At 49.2% G+C, this 17668-nt stretch overlaps 5 protein-coding genes across 5 annotated transcripts; 4 read left to right on the forward strand and 1 right to left on the reverse strand.

Annotated features, from left to right (window-relative positions):
• The first annotated feature begins 637 nt into the window (after positions 1 to 637).
• On the forward strand, positions 638 to 1271 carry LOC119289562 (arabinogalactan protein 1-like). Its single transcript, XM_037568863.1, has one exon. It carries the CDS (start codon positions 760 to 762, stop codon positions 1111 to 1113), a length of 354 nt encoding a protein of 117 aa, XP_037424760.1. The 5' UTR covers positions 638 to 759; the 3' UTR covers positions 1114 to 1271.
• Positions 1272 to 3393: 2122 nt separating this feature from the next.
• On the forward strand, positions 3394 to 4203 carry LOC119289563 (arabinogalactan protein 1-like). The gene has a single exon (XM_037568864.1). It carries the CDS (start codon positions 3568 to 3570, stop codon positions 3937 to 3939), a length of 372 nt encoding a protein of 123 aa, XP_037424761.1. The 5' UTR covers positions 3394 to 3567; the 3' UTR covers positions 3940 to 4203.
• A 2848-nt stretch (positions 4204 to 7051) lies between these two features.
• On the forward strand, positions 7052 to 7660 carry LOC119289564 (arabinogalactan protein 1-like). Its single transcript, XM_037568865.1, has one exon. The coding sequence runs from the start codon at positions 7151 to 7153 to the stop codon at positions 7496 to 7498; it is 348 nt and encodes a 115-aa protein (XP_037424762.1). The 5' UTR covers positions 7052 to 7150; the 3' UTR covers positions 7499 to 7660.
• A 1253-nt stretch (positions 7661 to 8913) lies between these two features.
• Positions 8914 to 9670, reverse strand: LOC119289565 (heavy metal-associated isoprenylated plant protein 2-like). The gene is made up of 3 exons (XM_037568866.1): positions 9586 to 9670; positions 9413 to 9488; positions 8914 to 9336 (listed from the first exon to the last, which is right to left on the reverse strand). The coding sequence occupies exons 1-3, from the start codon at positions 9592 to 9594 to the stop codon at positions 9014 to 9016; spliced, it is 408 nt and encodes a 135-aa protein (XP_037424763.1). The 5' UTR covers positions 9595 to 9670; the 3' UTR covers positions 8914 to 9013.
• A 5820-nt stretch (positions 9671 to 15490) lies between these two features.
• LOC119289566 (arabinogalactan protein 1-like) lies at positions 15491 to 16331 on the forward strand. Its single transcript, XM_037568867.1, has one exon. The coding sequence runs from the start codon at positions 15783 to 15785 to the stop codon at positions 16128 to 16130; it is 348 nt and encodes a 115-aa protein (XP_037424764.1). The 5' UTR covers positions 15491 to 15782; the 3' UTR covers positions 16131 to 16331.
• The last annotated feature ends 1337 nt before the right edge of the window (positions 16332 to 17668 follow it).

The following is a 17668-nucleotide window of genomic DNA, read 5'->3' on the forward strand; positions in this document are numbered from 1 at the left end:
CCTTTGCTGTGGTGGGCGGCGCAGCTCCGGCCGGCCGGCGTGGATGGGCTGCTGGGTGGGCCGAGTCCGCTCGGGAACGGACAGAGATGGGCGGAGCAGCTCCGGGCGACGGCGAAGAGGACTATCGATGGGCACCGGAGTGGAGGTGGCTCCGGCCGGCTGTGCGCGCGGCGGCGGCTAGGAACCCTAGCATCACGGTGGAGAGCGGGCTGCGAGGAAAAGAGGATGCGTTTTCGCCGATGCCATCGCTACTTTTTACAGGCGAGGTGCGGTACAGTAAAAGGAGACGTGGCTAGCGCGGTTACTCGACCTTGATGCGCACCTGAATGGTTTTAATTGACGCGTTCAGGATCCACCAGGTTCCTCGAAACTAGTCGTTAGACGACCTCGTGATCAGTGATTATCCCCGGTGATCCCAGGACACGGTGCCGCAGCGAGACGGGATCAAACCTGGCACGGCGCCGCCCCGCGAAGGCATCCCACCTGTCTCGCTGACAGACTGGTCTCTCTCACGCGTCGATGCCGTTGGCGACAGTGATACACGGGCCAACGGCAGCCCGAGACCCGAACGTTACAGCTGTTGCCCACCTCAACCGACGTTTAGGATCGTCAGTCTCCCGCTATAAAGTCGCGCCTCCTCCATCGTTCCCAATTCACAGCTCGCAGCTCACCATCTTCTCTCCTCTCCCAAGCATTCGCTCGCCGTCCTCTCCTCTCTGAATCTTCTCGGGCAAGTCTTTCACCGTCGACAACAACCAGATGGCTCGCTTCGCCGTGGTCGCCGCCATCCTCGCCCTCCTCGCAGTCGCCGCCGCCGCGCAGGGCCCCATGCCGGCGCCCCGGATGGCCCCGCTTCCGGCGCCACCGGCGAGGTCCCCGGTCGCCACCCCTCCAACCGCCGCGTCGCCGTCCCCGATGGCATCTCCCCCTGCCCCGACGACCGACGCGCCGACCGACGCTCCCTCCGCGATGACGCCGTCCGCGGTCTCCGCCACACCCTCCGGCGCCCCCATCGGCGCCCCGAACGGCACCCCCGCGAGCTCCGCCGTGTACTCATCCGCCGCCAGCTTCGTCGCGGTCGCCGGAGCGGTGGCCGCCGCCATCGTGTTCTAGATGCAGCGACGACTCTCCTTGCTGTTGTCTATACAGTTTCATCGTTTCTGAGATTCTTTGCTACAAGTATTATAGATCGAGGAAAGGTTACACGACATTGCGATGTAATCTTGTTGTGAGATTATTATGAATATAAAATTCGTTCATTTGTTAACTTATATATTCTCATCCCGTGGATGTGCCCGGCCCTTTTCAGCTTAAGTTTCTGACACACTACGGGCTACAAATTCAGTTTCATTATAATTCTTACAAACTACTCTGTTCTCTGACTTGTACTCTTGGAGTGGGGAAAACCAGCATCAACGACTATAGAACAGAGGAAACTAGCCGTTAGTACATGATCCAAACCTCACATTTGGCTATCATGTGAAAAGTTTTTTTTTTGTGTATGTCAAAGAACCACAAGATGGTACTCCACCTAGGACGATAAAAGAAATGCCGAAGAGCTCATCTACAGAGTGAGGGGTGAAAATACCTCAGTTTGTTACTCGTGCCACTAACAATTTATAACGATGATTGTCTCGCTTATCTTTCTTTTTTTTTGCGAAATGGTTGTCTCGCTTATCACATGAATAGATCGTGTTACAAAATTCTAAAGCCTACACCCAATTTAAATTTAGCCGTGCTCAATCTACATTGAATATTCGCCGCTTCTCCAACATCTTAGTTGTCCCCTCACCTTTAAGCAAAAAGTCACCCAAAATGACAACAGCCACATTAAAACCTCAAATATGCTCTAAAATCTCAAAATGATCTTCTACTTCGGCGGAGAATTAACAGATTCCCAATTCCATAAAAAAGAAGGGGAGTTTCCTCAGGAAACGGTTTGTCATGCAAAGAATCTAACATATGTGAAATGTTAAATTATGTGAAAAATGGTACAAACAATGACCTCAGGAAACGGTTTGTCATGCGAAGTCATTTCACAGATCTAGTGTCATTTTCCAGACCGAAGAATAAACTTGTTGCTCTCTTCCCTGCTCATTATCGACATGTAATACACGAAAGTGGGACAAAGACCGCCACAAAAGTGTTGCTCCTCAATATAAGCTGGCACATGTGTGGGGTTCCTTCAAGAAGAACAAGTCATGTGAGAGCGATGTGTTATGCTTGCGTTGATAGAGAAGAAAAATGACCTGGTATTTCATACTTGTTGAGATGATTTGCAAGAAAAACTAGTGCATCTTGTACCGTCCTGCTAATTAAGTGCACACCCACTAGTGAAGTTTCAGCTAAATGGTTTTGTACATTTTGCATGTTCAATGCATATCATATTTTGTACCCCATTTCATCTCTTTTTATGTCGAGTAAATTTCCGTAAATGGGGTAAAAACCGGTAAAGCATCCACTAAATGGAGTAATCCGGATGAACAACTATAAAATTGTGTCATCTGCGTAAAAAATGTCAAAGTAGGGATAAAAACTAGAATTCACCTCTCTCTTATCTCTACTGCATTGCTCTTTCTCCATTGTGCTGTAGTGCATCTTTTGTACGGGCACTTTATCATATCTTCTGTACCGGATGCTTGTAGCTATACCAATTAAGAACTCACAAAACTATCATTCATGAATGGTGAGCTATCTCAAAACAAATAACACGTAGAACTTCTCGTCGCTACTTATACGCATGGTGCAAACCCTGGTGAGTGATCTACTTCATCTGTTTCTAAATATAAGTTTTTTTTAGACATTTCAACACAGACTACATACGAATGTATATTGCACATAAGTATTTTAGAGTGTATAGATTTACTCATTTTGCTTCATATGTGTCCGTATTGAAATCTCTAAAATGGCTTATATTTAGAAACATACGGAGCAGTGATGAAGCGGTCGTGGAGCAACCATCGCCTCATTTTCCCTCCGCGATTTGGCTTACTCTTTCTAGTACCAAGTCAAAACTCGGCACAATTTTCACCGCAAAAAAAATTAAAATTCTGCACAATTTTCTACCACTGGCCTACCGACTACGGACTACCAAACCTACGTGATGCAGCAGCCGACTCGAAGTCTCAACAGAAAAATCGTAGATCCAATCTCGATGTTCGACGCAACGTGTCTGGAAACTAGTCGTTGGACCTTCCCCTGGCTTAAAGATCCAATCTTGACGTTGGACGCGGCAGCTGCCCACGACGCGGTGCCGCGGCGTGAAGGGATCAACTTTGCGCGGCGCCGTCCCCGCGCGCCAACATATCTCCACCTGTAACGCTGACAGCCTGCTCTCACGCGTCGTCGCTGCCCATGACCACAGCCGGAGACTCGAACGTTACAGCTCTTGCCTACCTTCACCGACATTTAGAATCGCCTAAGCATCTCTCTATAAATAGCAGCCTCCTCCTCCCATCCCAATTCACAACTCGCAGCTCAAGCACAGCTTCTACAATCTACACAGAGCCTAAGCATCCGCGCTCTATCATCTCATCACCTCTCCAAATCGCCATCAACAGCTACCAGATGGCTCGCTTCGCCGTGGTCGCCGCCATCATCGCCCTCCTCGCCGTCTCCACCGCCGCGCAGGGCCCCATGCCGGCACCCAGGATGGCCCCTCTCCCCGCACCTCCGGCGAGGTCCCCGGCCACCGCCCCTGCGCCGGTCGCCACCCCGCCCACCGCCGCGTCACCGTCCCCGATGGCCTCTCCCCCTGCCCCGCCCACCGACGCGCCGACGGATGCTCCCTCCGCGATGACGCCGCCCGCGGTCTCCGCCACACCCTCCGGCGCGCCCATCGGCGCCCCCACCGGCACCCCCGCGAGCTCTGCCGTGTACTCGTCCGCCGCTAGCTTCGTCGCAGTCGCCGGAGCGGTTGCCGCCGCCATCGTCTTTTAGATGCAGCGACGACTCTGCTACTCTGCTCGGTGTTGTCTACACAGGTTCATTGTTTCTAAGATTCTTTATTATAGACGGAGGAAAGGTTACACGACATTGCGATGTAATCTTGTTATACGAGATTAATATGAATATAAAATTCTTTCATTTGATACTTGAAATTACCCTGTAGTGGATATGTATTTTCCTTTCCAGCTTAGTTTCTGATATACTACGGGCTACAAATTCAGTTTCAGTATAATTCTTACCAGCCGCTTTGCTCTAGTATGTTGCTCAAACGCCATTTTAGCATGTTCTTCTCAGGGTAGTTCTCTGATTTGTACAAGTGTAAGATTGGGGAAAATCAGCATCAAGGACTGTTGAACACAGGAAACTGGCCGTTTTTAGATGATTCGGAACTCAAATTTGTCTATCATGTGAAAAGTATTTTCAACGTAAAAATGGTAAAAGAAATACCGAAGAGCTCAACTACAGAATGAGGGGTGAAAGTACTTTGGTTTCTTACTCGTGCCACTAACTTTCTGTAACGATGATCGTCCCGCATATCTGATGAGAAGATCCGGTTACAAAATTCCAAAGCTTATATCCCAATTTATAATTATTTATTTTTTGGAAAAGGAGGTTAAGATCCTCGGCTTCTACATCAATCGATGCGTACGGTCATCTTTATTTATTTATTTATTATTCAACATAGGTCTAACAAAAATATACATCAAGTCACCCGAAGCCATCACTCACACCTACGAAACTCGATAATGTGGAGTGCTCTCACTCCTCATATCTAAAACTGGTGTCGTCGCTGATCCATCCACATAACGTATCGGAACCCACAACCGGTGCAGCAGACCTAAAGCGTACACTACATGCACACATTTTAGACGCCGTCATCATCATCGAACCGCTGACCCATTTTCAGGAGAGAGATTTGTATCATCCTTGCCAGTACGTCCATCCGTCGACGCCACCAGGGTGCCCAACGGCGCCATCGCCCCGCGCTCGTTTGTCCAGACGCGAAGATTCTGGAAGATCAGTCATGCGTAGCACCTGCCGACCAGGCCTGATAGAACGTAGCACCTGTCGGTCAAGCATGACTTGACATCTCCATCGAAAGCTCTGTGCATGACGAATCCGCTCCACCTCCTGCCTCTGCCTTCCAGCTCTGCCCCACAAACGATGCTCCCAAAAGAGAAAACAATACCGCAGTACCACCATCGTTCGATCTGAAAGACCAGATCCTAGGATTTCCCCCGGAGCAACACGAGTGGGTCGACAGTAGTTACACAACGATGCCTTCATCAAGGTAACGACGCAGAATGCCGCCATCGCCTGCCATCGGCTCAGTTTTCACCGGCAACTATGTCTTCCCGGGTCGCAACCGGAACTAGATGGCGGATCTCGAGATCTGACCATCCAGCCTCATGCCGACCACCTCCGATGGAGGAGATAGCCACCACCGCCAACGGCACCGGCCAGATCAGATATGACCGGAGGCGTCGCCGACCAGTCAACCATGGCCACATCTCCTCCTGGTCCGCCCTCCCCAAGAAGCCGCCGGAGCAGCGTCGAACCGCCAGGAAAGACGAAGACCGAATGGCGATTTCGCGCCGCCGGTCCCTCCAGACCGCGGGGCTGCAGCCTAGATCCCCGCTGTCCCCATCACCGGCGGCGCTCGGGCTTAGCCGGCGCACGTCTCTGGGGACGGCGAGGTGGAGGAGAGGGAGGGGGGGCGCGGGCCGGGGCACTGGGTTTGGCCCCCTGATTGCCTTGGAGGGAGCGATCGAGGGAGCCCTGAAGCGATACGAGAGGGAGGGAGCGATCCTTAGGTTGTTTTAGTTTGCTCGTGTCCTCCCAATTTATAATTAGTCGTGCGCAATCTATGTTCTATATATTTTCGCCTCTCCAGCATCCTAGTTTGAAGTGACAACAGTCATATTAAAACCTCAAATATGCTGTGAAGAAGAAGAAGAAGAGGCAGCCACACAAGAAAAGAAGAAGCAGCAGCATCACAACAACAATATCGGAAGAAGAAAAAGAAGAAGAGGATGAGGAGGAAGAAGAGGAAAATGATGGACTTCTACCTAGTTAGCATCGTTGAACTTTTCCCTTTTCAGCCGTATTTCTCTTAATAACTTGTACTGCCATTTGCTAGTAGCTAGGAAAAACTGCTGTTTGTTTTCTAGTTAGGACAATATGATGTTCAGTGTGTGTGGTATGGTCATCACTAGTGAAAAGTGATGATCACATCTTATGTCGTTTGCTACCAAACAACATGTTATTTGTATAACAGCAGCGACGCAGGCAACCAAATAGCAAGGTAGAAATTGCTTTCCTCACGCATGGAGCCTAATGCAGTCAACCAAACTACACGCAGTTGCTCCTTTTTAGCCTACATTTAGTTTAAACAGGCCCAACTAAGATAAATACGCGAAATGCCTAAAACGGAGTGGTGAACCAAACGCACCCCTAGTGGCGAAACGGTTGTGGAGCACCATCGCCTCGTTTCCCCGCTGCAATTTGGCTTACAAGGCAAAATCCTGCACAATATTCTACTGGCCTACCGACTACGGACTACCAAACGTACGCGATGCAGCATCTCAACGGAAAAATGGTACTGTAGATCCGATCTTGACGTCCGACGCAAGTACGCAACGTGTCTCGAAACTAGTCTAGTCGTTAGACCTCGCCAGATTACTATTCCTAGACCCAATCTTGACGTGTCACCATTCATGCTCCCGCGTACGTGACTTGATTTGATTGAAACAAAATAAAGCGCGATTCCACCCTCTTAAAATCAGAGGGAGAGATGATTAGATTAAAAAAAAAAACAACCATAAGATAAAATGAAAGCACGGATCGGAACATGGGGAAAGAGCAGGCAAGCCGAATCCGCTGCCCATGACGCGGTGCCGCTGCGCGAAGGGATCGACTTTGCAGTGCACGGCGCCGTCCCGCGCGAGAAGATCTCCACCTGTACGCGGATAACCTGGACTAACGCGTCGTTGATGACTCGCTGCCCATGACGACAGCCTGAGACTTGAACGTTCCAGCTCCCGGCTGCCTCCGGCTACGATAAATACCAGCCTCCTCCCTCCATCCCAATCCACAACTCGCTGCTCAAGCACAGCTTCCAGCCTCCTACACACAGAGCTAAGCGTCTGCTTGCTATCATCTCACCTCGTCTCCTTTCCGAATCACCATCGGCAGCTACCAGATGGCTCGCCTCGCCGTGGTCGCCGCCATCATGGCCCTCCTCGCCGTCGCCACCGCCGCGCAGGGCCCCATGCCGGCGCCCAGGATGGCCCCGCTACCGGCGCCTCCGGCGAGGTCGCCGACCACCGCCCCTGCGCCGGTCGCCACCCCGCCCACCGCCGCGTCGCCGTCCCCGATGGCCTCTACCCCGGCCCCTACCACCGACGCTCCCTCTGCGATGACGCCCTCCGCGGTCTCCGCCACGCCCTCCGGCGCCCCCACCGGCACTCCCGCGAGCTCTGCCGTGTACTCGTCCGCCGCCAGCTTCGTCGCAGTCGCCGGAGCGGTCGTCGTAGCGGTCATGTTCTAGATGGAGGGACGACGACTCTGCTTCGTCTTGTCTATACAATTTATATTGTTTCCGCGGATTCTTTATTAGAGACCGATGAAGATTATACGACATTGCGATGTAATCTTGTTACACATGCATGAGATTATTTATGAATATACAATTCTTTCGTTTGTTTCCTTATATTCTTCTCCCGTGGTTTTTGTATGTGCCTGTTTCTCTCAGCTTATCTTCGGATGTGCATTACTCAATTTTACTGGTAGGAGCAGGGAACATCTGCATCGACGGCTGTAGAACACAGAGGAGACTCGCCTTTCTTAAATTAGTACTGCCACCATTGCCCTCCTTCGTTGGAACCACACTCTTCCCCCATCCCTGTTGACGAAAAACGCACACCCCATCGCCCCCCTTCGCCAGCCGCCGTCCTCTCTTCCCCTGTTACCATGTCGGTTTGGCTGTGCCCTCCTTGCGGACCTTTGCCTGACGAGACCAAAGAGGACCGCATCGAGAAAGAGTGGGTTAATGATGAAGTCCGCATTAAGACTTAATGGACGTTGTTTGCGGCCACCTTCCCACCGCTTTTGTGTACTTTGATCACATTTTGATAGCCACCACCGCAGAAATGGCAGGCACGCTCATGCCGGCTTTCTAGACTGTGGACTTGTGCCGCCTACATGACACATAGGTGTTGGTGGACCGCGTGGCTGCGGATGTCGTGGCAGCCAAAGCCTTCCCCGACTGCGAGATCACTCCGAAGAGGATGAAGAACTCGTAGTTTAGCAGAGAATCGTTTTAGTCCTTCTTGAAATCCATTTTGTAAATGCATATAGAATTCCTAGTTGAGATCGATGTTTAATCCATTATTGAAAAACTTGCAAGGTGAGGAATGAAATTGAACTGAAGTCTAAATCTAGCGTGTTATGAATTTTGGATTTTTGGGAACAACAGTTGCAATCGATGACAAGTAAGCGGGATGCACATCTAAAATTTATGAAGGTTGCCGTTTTGGCGATTCTGTGTTTATGCACAGCCGCCGCCGTGTCCTTCATATCTAGATGGAGCACTGTATATCCTACATGACGACCGCACATGCGAAAAATTTGCTAGAGTTGCTCTTAGATGTGTGTTGAGGAAGACTAGCTAGCAAACATGCGCTAGCTAACCGCGTCCAAATTTTTTGTGGGTCAAATGTACAAGCGCATCACACAGGGGCGGCGCCAGGAGTCTTCTTAGGTATTCGGTTGAATACCCAAGATTTTGACAAACCATTGAAATTTTATATAAAACAAGCGATTTCTTTTTGCAAAACAGTGATGATTTGGGCAAAATGAATACCCTCCTCCAAAATGAATACTCACCCTCTAGAACCTGGCGCCGCCACTGGCATCACACCCTAGAGAAACCAAGGGAAATTCCAGTGCCAAATATGATCATAATTTATGATACGCTTCATAAAAATAACCGACAAAAAGGTGAATACAAAAAAGTTCAGAGAAATAAGAAGTGAACACGAAAGTTCGCTAGTAGCTTGCAAAATCACACGATGATGCAATGGCCGTCGGGCTCCTCCTCGTAGCACACGATGGCCGCGCCAGGGTACGGCGGCATCGGCCGGGGACAGCACGCATTGCAGGGGCCGGAGCAGCAGCAGGGCGGCGCCGGCTTGGGCGTTTCAGACTTCTTTGGTTCGTCGGGCTTCTTGGCCGGCTCGGGCTTCTTCTCCTCCACCTCAGGCCCGACGCTGACGACGACCGCCGTGAACTTGGCCTTCCGCAGCGCGCTCGCAATGCACACCACGTCGACGTCCCCCACCACGGTCAGCGTCCCCTTCTCGCCGTCCACCGCCATCGACTTGATACCTGCATTACAACCGATGGTCGAGCACGAACTTGCAAATAAATACACGGTCCTTGGCTTCTGCAAGCTTATGCGTACCTGGGAGCTTGGCGACGACGCTCATGGCGCCGGCCTTGCACCGCTCGGCGGTGATGTCCACCTTGAGCACGATCTTCTGTAAAAGAGACCAGATGAACAAATGCAGAGTTAAATCATACAGTAGTTAGCAACGAAAATGGTTTCGATAGTGGGGCTGGGGAATCGGCTCTTACCTTGGACATGGTGATTGGTGATGAACTGATGAATGATCCGGAGGAAGAGAAAGGTGGAGGCTTTGCTGTTCTTTAGTTGAGCTCCACAATTGTGACTTGTGACAGCTCGTCACACCAGCATTATGAGTAGACATGGCAACCTGTAACTCGTGTCTCCTCTGGTTGAGCATGTAATGATTGTGCGGAAGTCAACACCGTAACGAACTCGTGGCGTTCGGTGCACAACAGAAAGCACGTTTTCCATTTCGTCATGCCGTCGCAGGCTAATTCGTTCAAGTAAAACCTTGTGTTTCTCATAATTGCCATTGTTCACGCAGGGAAAACTGCTACTGTCGGACAATCAGACATACAGTAAATTTAGATAATTGCCAAAATAAGCACTCTCATCGCAAAGTCGGAAAGTTTTTGTTTTTGTAAAATCTTCGGAGTAGAAAATTCCAGTCTGTTTTTTTTAACACGGTACAATTGAAGGCCTTTACATACACATACAAACACTCGTCGCTATATACCCACGTACACCTTACTCCTATGAGCATCTTCGAAAGACTGGCCCGACACAACATTTCGAGATTGACGAAGTCATCACCGGCACTTCGTAGTCGACGAGAACGTCTCCTTCCATTAAGACTACACACAGTGGGAGTAACATAGGTAGTAACACCACACATATCTAGGTTAAATAAATGATGTGACATGCAATGAATGAAGAAAGAGATGAAAATGATAACATAGCTAGTTACTACTAGTATAAGTAACATCTCACATATTAAGGCAATATGTGCCTATAGCCTAATAAATGAAGTGTTCCATGTTACCACATATATGTTACTCCCTACTATAGAGATAGTAACATAGACTAGTAACATGTGCCCATGTTACTAGTCTATGTTCCTACCCATTGTGGCTAGTCTAAACGAATATTGGCGAAAAGACTGAACTAAATCTAGGAAAACGCGAGCACCAGCGTCAAGTCCACGACTTGAACTCTGGTGGGCTGGTTCCACCACAAAGAACTTAACCAATCTGACCTACACTCAATTCCCAAAATTTTCCGGCATGTTGAAGTTGCCCCGGAAAGCAGAGTGACAACTTCAATCACTGCAATAGATTTCGAAAGTTGCAACTAAATTATCCTACGTTCTATTTAAAATTATTCGTGATGCTTCTTGTTTTATCTTTGGTAAAGAACATATTCAATCAATATATCGAGATGATATGCTTGTACTATGAATGCACTGTCTCTACAAAACACAATGCACACAGTTGACACGTCCAACACAACCAAAAATTTTCATTTCATGAAAATTTTAAAAAAGACCAATCTTAAATGGTGTAGATCCAAGAAAATTAAAAACTGAACACCAAAAAAATACTCATAACACCCCCACGTCGTCCAATTCGGGCGACACTGGAGGCAACTTGCACCGCCAATTATTGATCCCGCCCTAACCATTCCTTCCCACGCCTCCACCGGTCCATGCCGCCGAGAAAATCCCCAGTAGTAAGCGGTGGGGCTCCTCTCATCACACCTACCCCTGCCACGTCGCCGACATTTCCTTCCCCTGTCGGCTCCTTGGTAGTTGGCGTGCGTTCATCCAGCGCTCCTAGCGTGTAGCCAACGAGTGGTTGGCCGAATCTGGCCTCCCTCATTGTCTAACGGACACTCCTCCCTTTCCATCTCCTCTCCCGTCTTCCTCCATCTACCTTCCCCTAACCCTATACCCTTGTAGATGCCAGTGTTGTTGCTCCTCGGGGACGAAGGAGGACCCCCACTAAGTGGAGTTGTGCACGTGGGCAACGGGGCTATTGTCCACCTTGGCAGCTAGCATCTATGGGAGACCCTCTAAGTGTCGGTAGTTGCCCAAATCTGGGACAACACCCGGGCTTCCGGCTTAGGGGCGGCGGCCACCGTCCACACATTCGTGGGGAAGGGATTTCTATCGCCGTTGAGTTCATTTCAACCCTAGCCCGGCGTGGTCAGTGAGGATTAGCAGTGGTCCTGAGCATTTCCAAAGTGGGTTGTGGTCGTGGAGCAACGCCGAGTTGCGCCATCGTGTGGGTTTGCTAGTTCCTTTCGGTGGTCGTGGTCCAGTAGTTGGTCACTACATAACTATTTTGTATTATCCACACAACTTACTTGTGCAATACTCAAGCCCAAATTTGGACCTTATCACTCATGGGAAAAGGAATAATAATCTGAGTTTATGAGAAGACAAAAAGGAAGATAGTCTTGTGTTAACACAATTGATCATTAAGCAATGTAGAGGACTTATAATCGATTTTAGTGTAAGGATGAGGGAATGCCATGCAACCAAATGTTTCAACAAAAAAATTTCATTCACGTGAAAATGGGTTTTTTGTATCGAAGAGCCTTGGTATGCTCATCCACGTAAATTCATACAACTCAACTACAACGATAGGTGAGAATACCACTTTCTCACTCATGCCATTAAAATCTTTCTGGACTAGTTTGACAAATTATAATGGTGTTTGTCGTACATATCAGAAAGAAGATACCGGATTAGAAAACTCTAAAGCTTTCATCTAATTCGTATTTAGTCACGAGCAATCTACCAGTGTGATCTTGTAGCCCAATAGAGAACCAATTTTTTGGCCACCTAAATCCATTTTTATGAGGAGAGAGGAGATTTAGGTAGCTACTCCCTCTGTTCCACAATATAGTGCGTATAGATTTTTCAAAAAGTAAAACTTTATAAACTTGATCAAGTTTGTAGAGAAAAACATATGCATCTAGAATACCACAGACATATCATTAGATACATCATAAGCCATATTTTCATATTGTATAAATTTTGTATTGTAGATATAAATAGTTTTCTCTATAAACTTGGTCAAAGTTTGTAAGGTTTGACTTTCAAGAATATCTATATGCACTACATTATGGAACGGCCGGAGTATTTTTTTTGTTCTTTTACAGTATACCTAAAATTGGATACTCAAACTTCAAATTCAAATGAAACATAAAGATCCGACGATGGAGAGGCTGGAGGGTGGACCCGATGACAGAGACGCTGGAATTAGGCGGGATGGTGGGTGAACCAACGCTTGGCGACCAGAGCAGGAGGCGAAGGGGGCAGAGGGTGAGAAAGCCCGTTGGGAGGGAGGCAATGAGCGGCGATGGCAGCGTGCCCGAGCTTCGTGAACTCGCCCACTGCGACGGCGGTTGACAGCCTCGTGCATGTCGCGCACCTCCAAATCAGATGCGGTGGGAAGCGGCGCAGATGTCGAGCAGTTCCTGGATGCAACAGAGCATCATGGACACAACTAGTGCAGCTAAAATCAAGGCCACGGCGGGAGGAACATTGAGGTGGCGGCGAAGGTTGCACATGACGTCGGGGCAATGTGGTGAGATTCTGGATTGGCGACAGGGCTCGGGGTGGTCGGCTATGGCCGGCAGTCGGAATCGGTTAGTGCGTACTCACCAAACCTTACCGAGCGTCGAATGGGGTTGGCGCCACATTTTTGGAATTTTTTTGACATATATTTTGATCCTGGTAACAAAATATAGGTGGCTATTAAAAACTATTGATACCCATAGGATTTTAGGTCTCTTGTTGAAACCCTTTTTTTGTGTTCAAAATCCAAAACTTCGGCTTTTATGTCTTGAGGTCATTTTTTTTGTCAGTTATTACAGATGCTCTTACTTATTTTACATTATTTGTAAAACAAAAGACCACTTGAGAGCAGTAAAATCTCATCTTTCGTGTTGATCAAAGGGACAATAGTTGCATCAAACCCTCTTTTCGTTGTCAGGTTAGTTTTGTATTTTTCATTTTCTTTCTTATGATTTTACTTAATGCATCTACATGAGGGACCAGAATGTCTTTCCCATTCTGGACACGCTCTCAGTCACGGTTTTTTGTTTTTATTTTGCGAGAACGCGTTAAAAGAAAATTTAGCAGAATTTCCATGTTGAAAGGTTCGATACTAATTATCTATGTACGTTACGAAGGCCGTGGAGGTGATGCGTAAACACCGAGTTACCAAAACTTGGTCCTGTTCGGCAACCCATCCACTTCCGGAGTCTGCGGAGCGGGGAAACCGCATCTCCATGATTTTCAACTGCAGCTCCGCCCGCTGCAGTAGCGGAGCTATGGAGCGGCGTGATTTCGAACAGGGCGCTAATAGGTAAAAGAATTTTTACATGCGGGCCGCACTAGTTATTGGCTGTTTTTTTCCTTCCCCAAATCCGCTCCTACCCTTTTGCAGAAAAAAAACCCCGCACCTCCATACTCACAGGCGCTTTGGTCAGCGACGCATCCCGGCTGCTCCATATTGGCGAGAGGGTCGACGAGGATAGGAGGGCGAGTTCGGATAGGAGGTGGCGCTGGGCATCGGCTCCACGGTGGGATGGTGTGCCGGAGGGTGCCACCGTCGTGCTAGAAGGGCGAGGCGCGGTCGACAGTTCGCAGAGACGCCGCCTCCTCTACGCACGCAGAGTTGCTCGTCACGCATGCAGCCAACTAGAGCACGTACACGTCACGGACGATGGCAAGCTGCTCATCCACAGCTACACGTCCGTCTACTCTGATCCGTCCATGCACGCACACAGATCACACGCACATAAGGCACAAGCTCTGGCACCACTTTTTTTTTTTATAATTGATGTACTTATTGATTAAGAAAAAGCATAGAAAGGATACAAACACAAAGAACACACCTGATCTCTTCACAGGATACACACAATCAACACTAACATACACACACACACAAAAACACACACTAGTACAACCCATGTTTAAGAATTCGTCCGTTTAATCAGTTAACTTGCCAATTAATCCCTATTTGGCCTATTAATCCCCTACTCTCCGACCTCGAGCAGCTAGCACTTAACGATTTTCTTAACAATGACCATATCAACACCAACCATCTCATGACACCATTCAGACGGCAAGATTCTGCAACATCATCTACTCCTTCAAGAAGGGAGCGACACTCAAGCGTCACCGTCACCTGATCTAACCACTAAGACCAGAATAAATTTTTCACCTTGAATAATCAATCTGTGCATACCCGAGCAGTGCCTTCAATAAAGTAACGACGTAAAAATATCGTTATATTATCAGCCCGGGTCAGACCTTGGCTTTCACCCCAGAGCTCGCGACCGGGTGCTTGAGTAGCACCACAATCGAAGTCACTCTAGTGTTGTCACCATCACTTTTCCGCGATCCCAGCAGCTACATGTGATGCGAACATCGCCGCTGCACAACCATCCCGCTGGGTTAAGTCGTCGTTCATTATTTGCATCTCACTGCCGAAGTCAACCAATGAATCTTCATAGATGAACACCGCCGAAGATCTTTCAGTGACCATCAATGTTGTGGAGCCGTAGAAGGTCGATGCAGTATAGTTTGCAGCCACTCCCACTTGGCTGACCAAATCTGAATCACGACCACCAAGCCGTGGACCGTAGCTCCATCCGCCGGTCACTACTAGTGCGGAAGTCCACCATCTATTACATCTGCTAGAGTGGCCGACGCACGCCCGATGACACACCGTGAGCGCCAACAGCCAAAGTTGCCTCCGTTGTGCTACTCACAACAGTATATTAACCATTTTCAGGGACACTTACAAATCCTTGAAGAAATCCATATGTATCCCACAAGATGGTTAGCCTAATTATTAACAACACCTCATGGTGATCCTGTCCTCCTCCGAGAACAACACCCATTCCATCGGTGATGATAGTGGGGGCTGTGGACGGCGAAAAGGAAAATGTAGGTTCCAATCTGCCAGACCACCGACCACGAACCACACGTGATACAGCCGCCGACTCGAAGCCTCGGTAGAAAATTGTACACACACGTCCATCCAATCTTCACCTTCTACACAACGTGTCCCCATTAACCACCGGGACGACGCGGTGCCGCGGCGCGAAGAGTTCAGCTTTGCGCGGCGCCGTCCCCGCGAAGACAGACTGCTCTGCTCTGCTCTGGTCTCACGCGTCGTCGCTGCCCGTGACGACAGCCCGAGGCTTCAACGTTCCAGCTGTTGTTGCCTTGCCTGCCTCGACCGACGTTTGGAAAATCGCCTTCCCGCTATAAATACCAGCCTCCTCGCCCCGTCCCAGTCCTCACAACTCAACAGCCTCTCCGCTCTCCACACCATAGCCCAAGCGTTCGCTTCCCATCGCGTCCCATCTCCTCTCTGAACCAGCAATCAACAACAACAGCCAGATGGCTCGCTTCGCCGTGGTCGCCGCCGTCATCGCGCTCCTCGCCGTCGCCGCCGCCGCGCAGGGCCCCATGCCGGCGCCCAGGATGGCCCCGCTCCCCGCACCGCCGGCGAGGTCGCCGGCCACCGCCCCTGCGCCGGTCGCCACCCCGCCCACCGCCGCGTCGCCGTCCCCGATGGCCTCGCCCCCGGCCCCGCCCACCGACGCTCCCTCCGCGATGACGCCCTCCGCGGTCTCCGCCACGCCCACCGGTGCCCCCACCGGCGCCCCCGCGAGCTCCGCCGTGTACTCGTCCGCCGCCAGCTTCGTCGCCGTCGCCGGCGCGGTCGCAGCCGCCATCATGTTCTAGATGTGGCGAGGGTCCTGAGCTGATCTTCGACCTGCCGCCGCCGTGGGGCTCTGAGTCTGATCCAACGTTGTTTATACTCCGACGAGATTCTTTTTCGGTTCTCTTTGTTGAGCTGGGGAGTGAGTTATATGTAACACCGCCGTGTTGCGCTACACATGCGCGAGATTATCATCATCAATAGAATTCTTTCATTTGTTACCTGATTGATCTCCGCTCCTGGATGTACGAATCTGTTCTCTATTAATTAACCCCGCAAAAAAAAAAACTCGTTCCGATTAACCACAACCGCGAAAAATGGCAAGAAACCCTAATCTGCAACGCTACTCGACTACGCGCTCTGTTCGAGCAGTTTGCTCTGCCGTGTGGAATTTGCTGAATTCTCACCCATCATCCGGATCAGGGGCCTACCTCCTGTCTTGAATCTTGATGCGGCGTGGTACGGGGATCGAAAGGCTATGGCAGGACGACAACGGTAAACCGATGAGAGCGGCCGTTGCTCGTTGCGCTGTCGATTTAGTCCGGACGGGAGGACCAAAGCCATGTGCGGAGCTCTGGTTTCGTCTCGATCGGCGCGGGCGAGGTCACATGGCCGCATGCGCCGTTGCCTGCTCGCTTTTGTTTTTCATCCATCGTCTCTTCTTTTCTTCGCGTCCTGATGCCATGCCATGCCATGTGACCTGTTTTGGTCTGCGCGCTTGAGCTGTAAGCTAGCTGGGAATTTTGAGAAGATATCTGTAAAGGCTGAAATGTGCACAACACGCTTCTGCTTAGGCTTCGACGTAAATTGATTTCTGCGCGTCGGATCCTTATCTTATCTATTTTGGTAATAATTGTTTTCCTTTCCGGAGGATAGAGGAATACCACTACCTCTTTCTGTGTACAGATTTCAGTTTTTTTTTGCTGGAAACTGTTTTTTTATGAACTGTTTTTCTTTTAGGCAGATGCTCGAAACTACTACGTAGTAAACACTTCTAATTTTTTTTCAGAGTTTGCTTTTTTTATTACGCATAATTTTATTTGAACTTGACAAAATTACAGATACAATGCTTGCCATCATGGATGTAAGGAATTACAAACTAACTCGTATAACTATGATTTAGAGTGAAAATTTCTCGGAATCATCTTCTCCATGGTAACAAATAGTGCCATGCCTTCAATAAAATGAAGGCAATCTAATCAGAGCTGTGACGCCGTCACTCATATACCTTGACTACCCTCAATAGTTTAAAAAAATCATTGAGGCCGCCCATCCGAAAAATGAGAAATCATGGACATTGAACGTATATTTTTTCCTCGAGAGAGTATGCCTAGGCGTATCATGTATTTTATAAAACGCAAAAGATAAATACAGAAGCTACATCTCGACACAAACAACAATAGTAGTTCAAACACTACACCGAGGTAATCGCAAGATTAGCCACCACAAACCGTTACAAACACAGCGCAAAAGGGGTGTTCCCTAAACAAAAACTCCAAGTTGCGCCTCGACCGACACCGGATACCTTGAAAAACAACAACTTCACTTGAACTTTTCTTAC

This window comes from Triticum dicoccoides, chromosome 4A (genome assembly GCF_002162155.2).
Source record: "Triticum dicoccoides isolate Atlit2015 ecotype Zavitan chromosome 4A, WEW_v2.0, whole genome shotgun sequence".
Lineage (NCBI taxonomy): Eukaryota > Viridiplantae > Streptophyta > Magnoliopsida > Poales > Poaceae > Triticum > Triticum dicoccoides.

Bases quoted from the DNA above. Each gene is read 5' to 3' on its own strand.
- LOC119289562 (XM_037568863.1), top strand. From the start codon at position 760: ATGGCTCGCTTCGCCGTGGTCGCCGCCATCCTCGCCCTCCTCGCAGTC.
- LOC119289563 (XM_037568864.1), top strand. From the start codon at position 3,568: ATGGCTCGCTTCGCCGTGGTCGCCGCCATCATCGCCCTCCTCGCCGTC.
- LOC119289564 (XM_037568865.1), top strand. From the start codon at position 7,151: ATGGCTCGCCTCGCCGTGGTCGCCGCCATCATGGCCCTCCTCGCCGTC.
- LOC119289565 (XM_037568866.1), bottom strand. The intron at 9,337-9,412 runs GTACGCATAAGC...GTTGTAATGCAG, and splicing joins CGTCGTCGCCAAGCTCCCAG to GTATCAAGTCGATGGCGGTG.
- LOC119289566 (XM_037568867.1), top strand. From the start codon at position 15,783: ATGGCTCGCTTCGCCGTGGTCGCCGCCGTCATCGCGCTCCTCGCCGTC.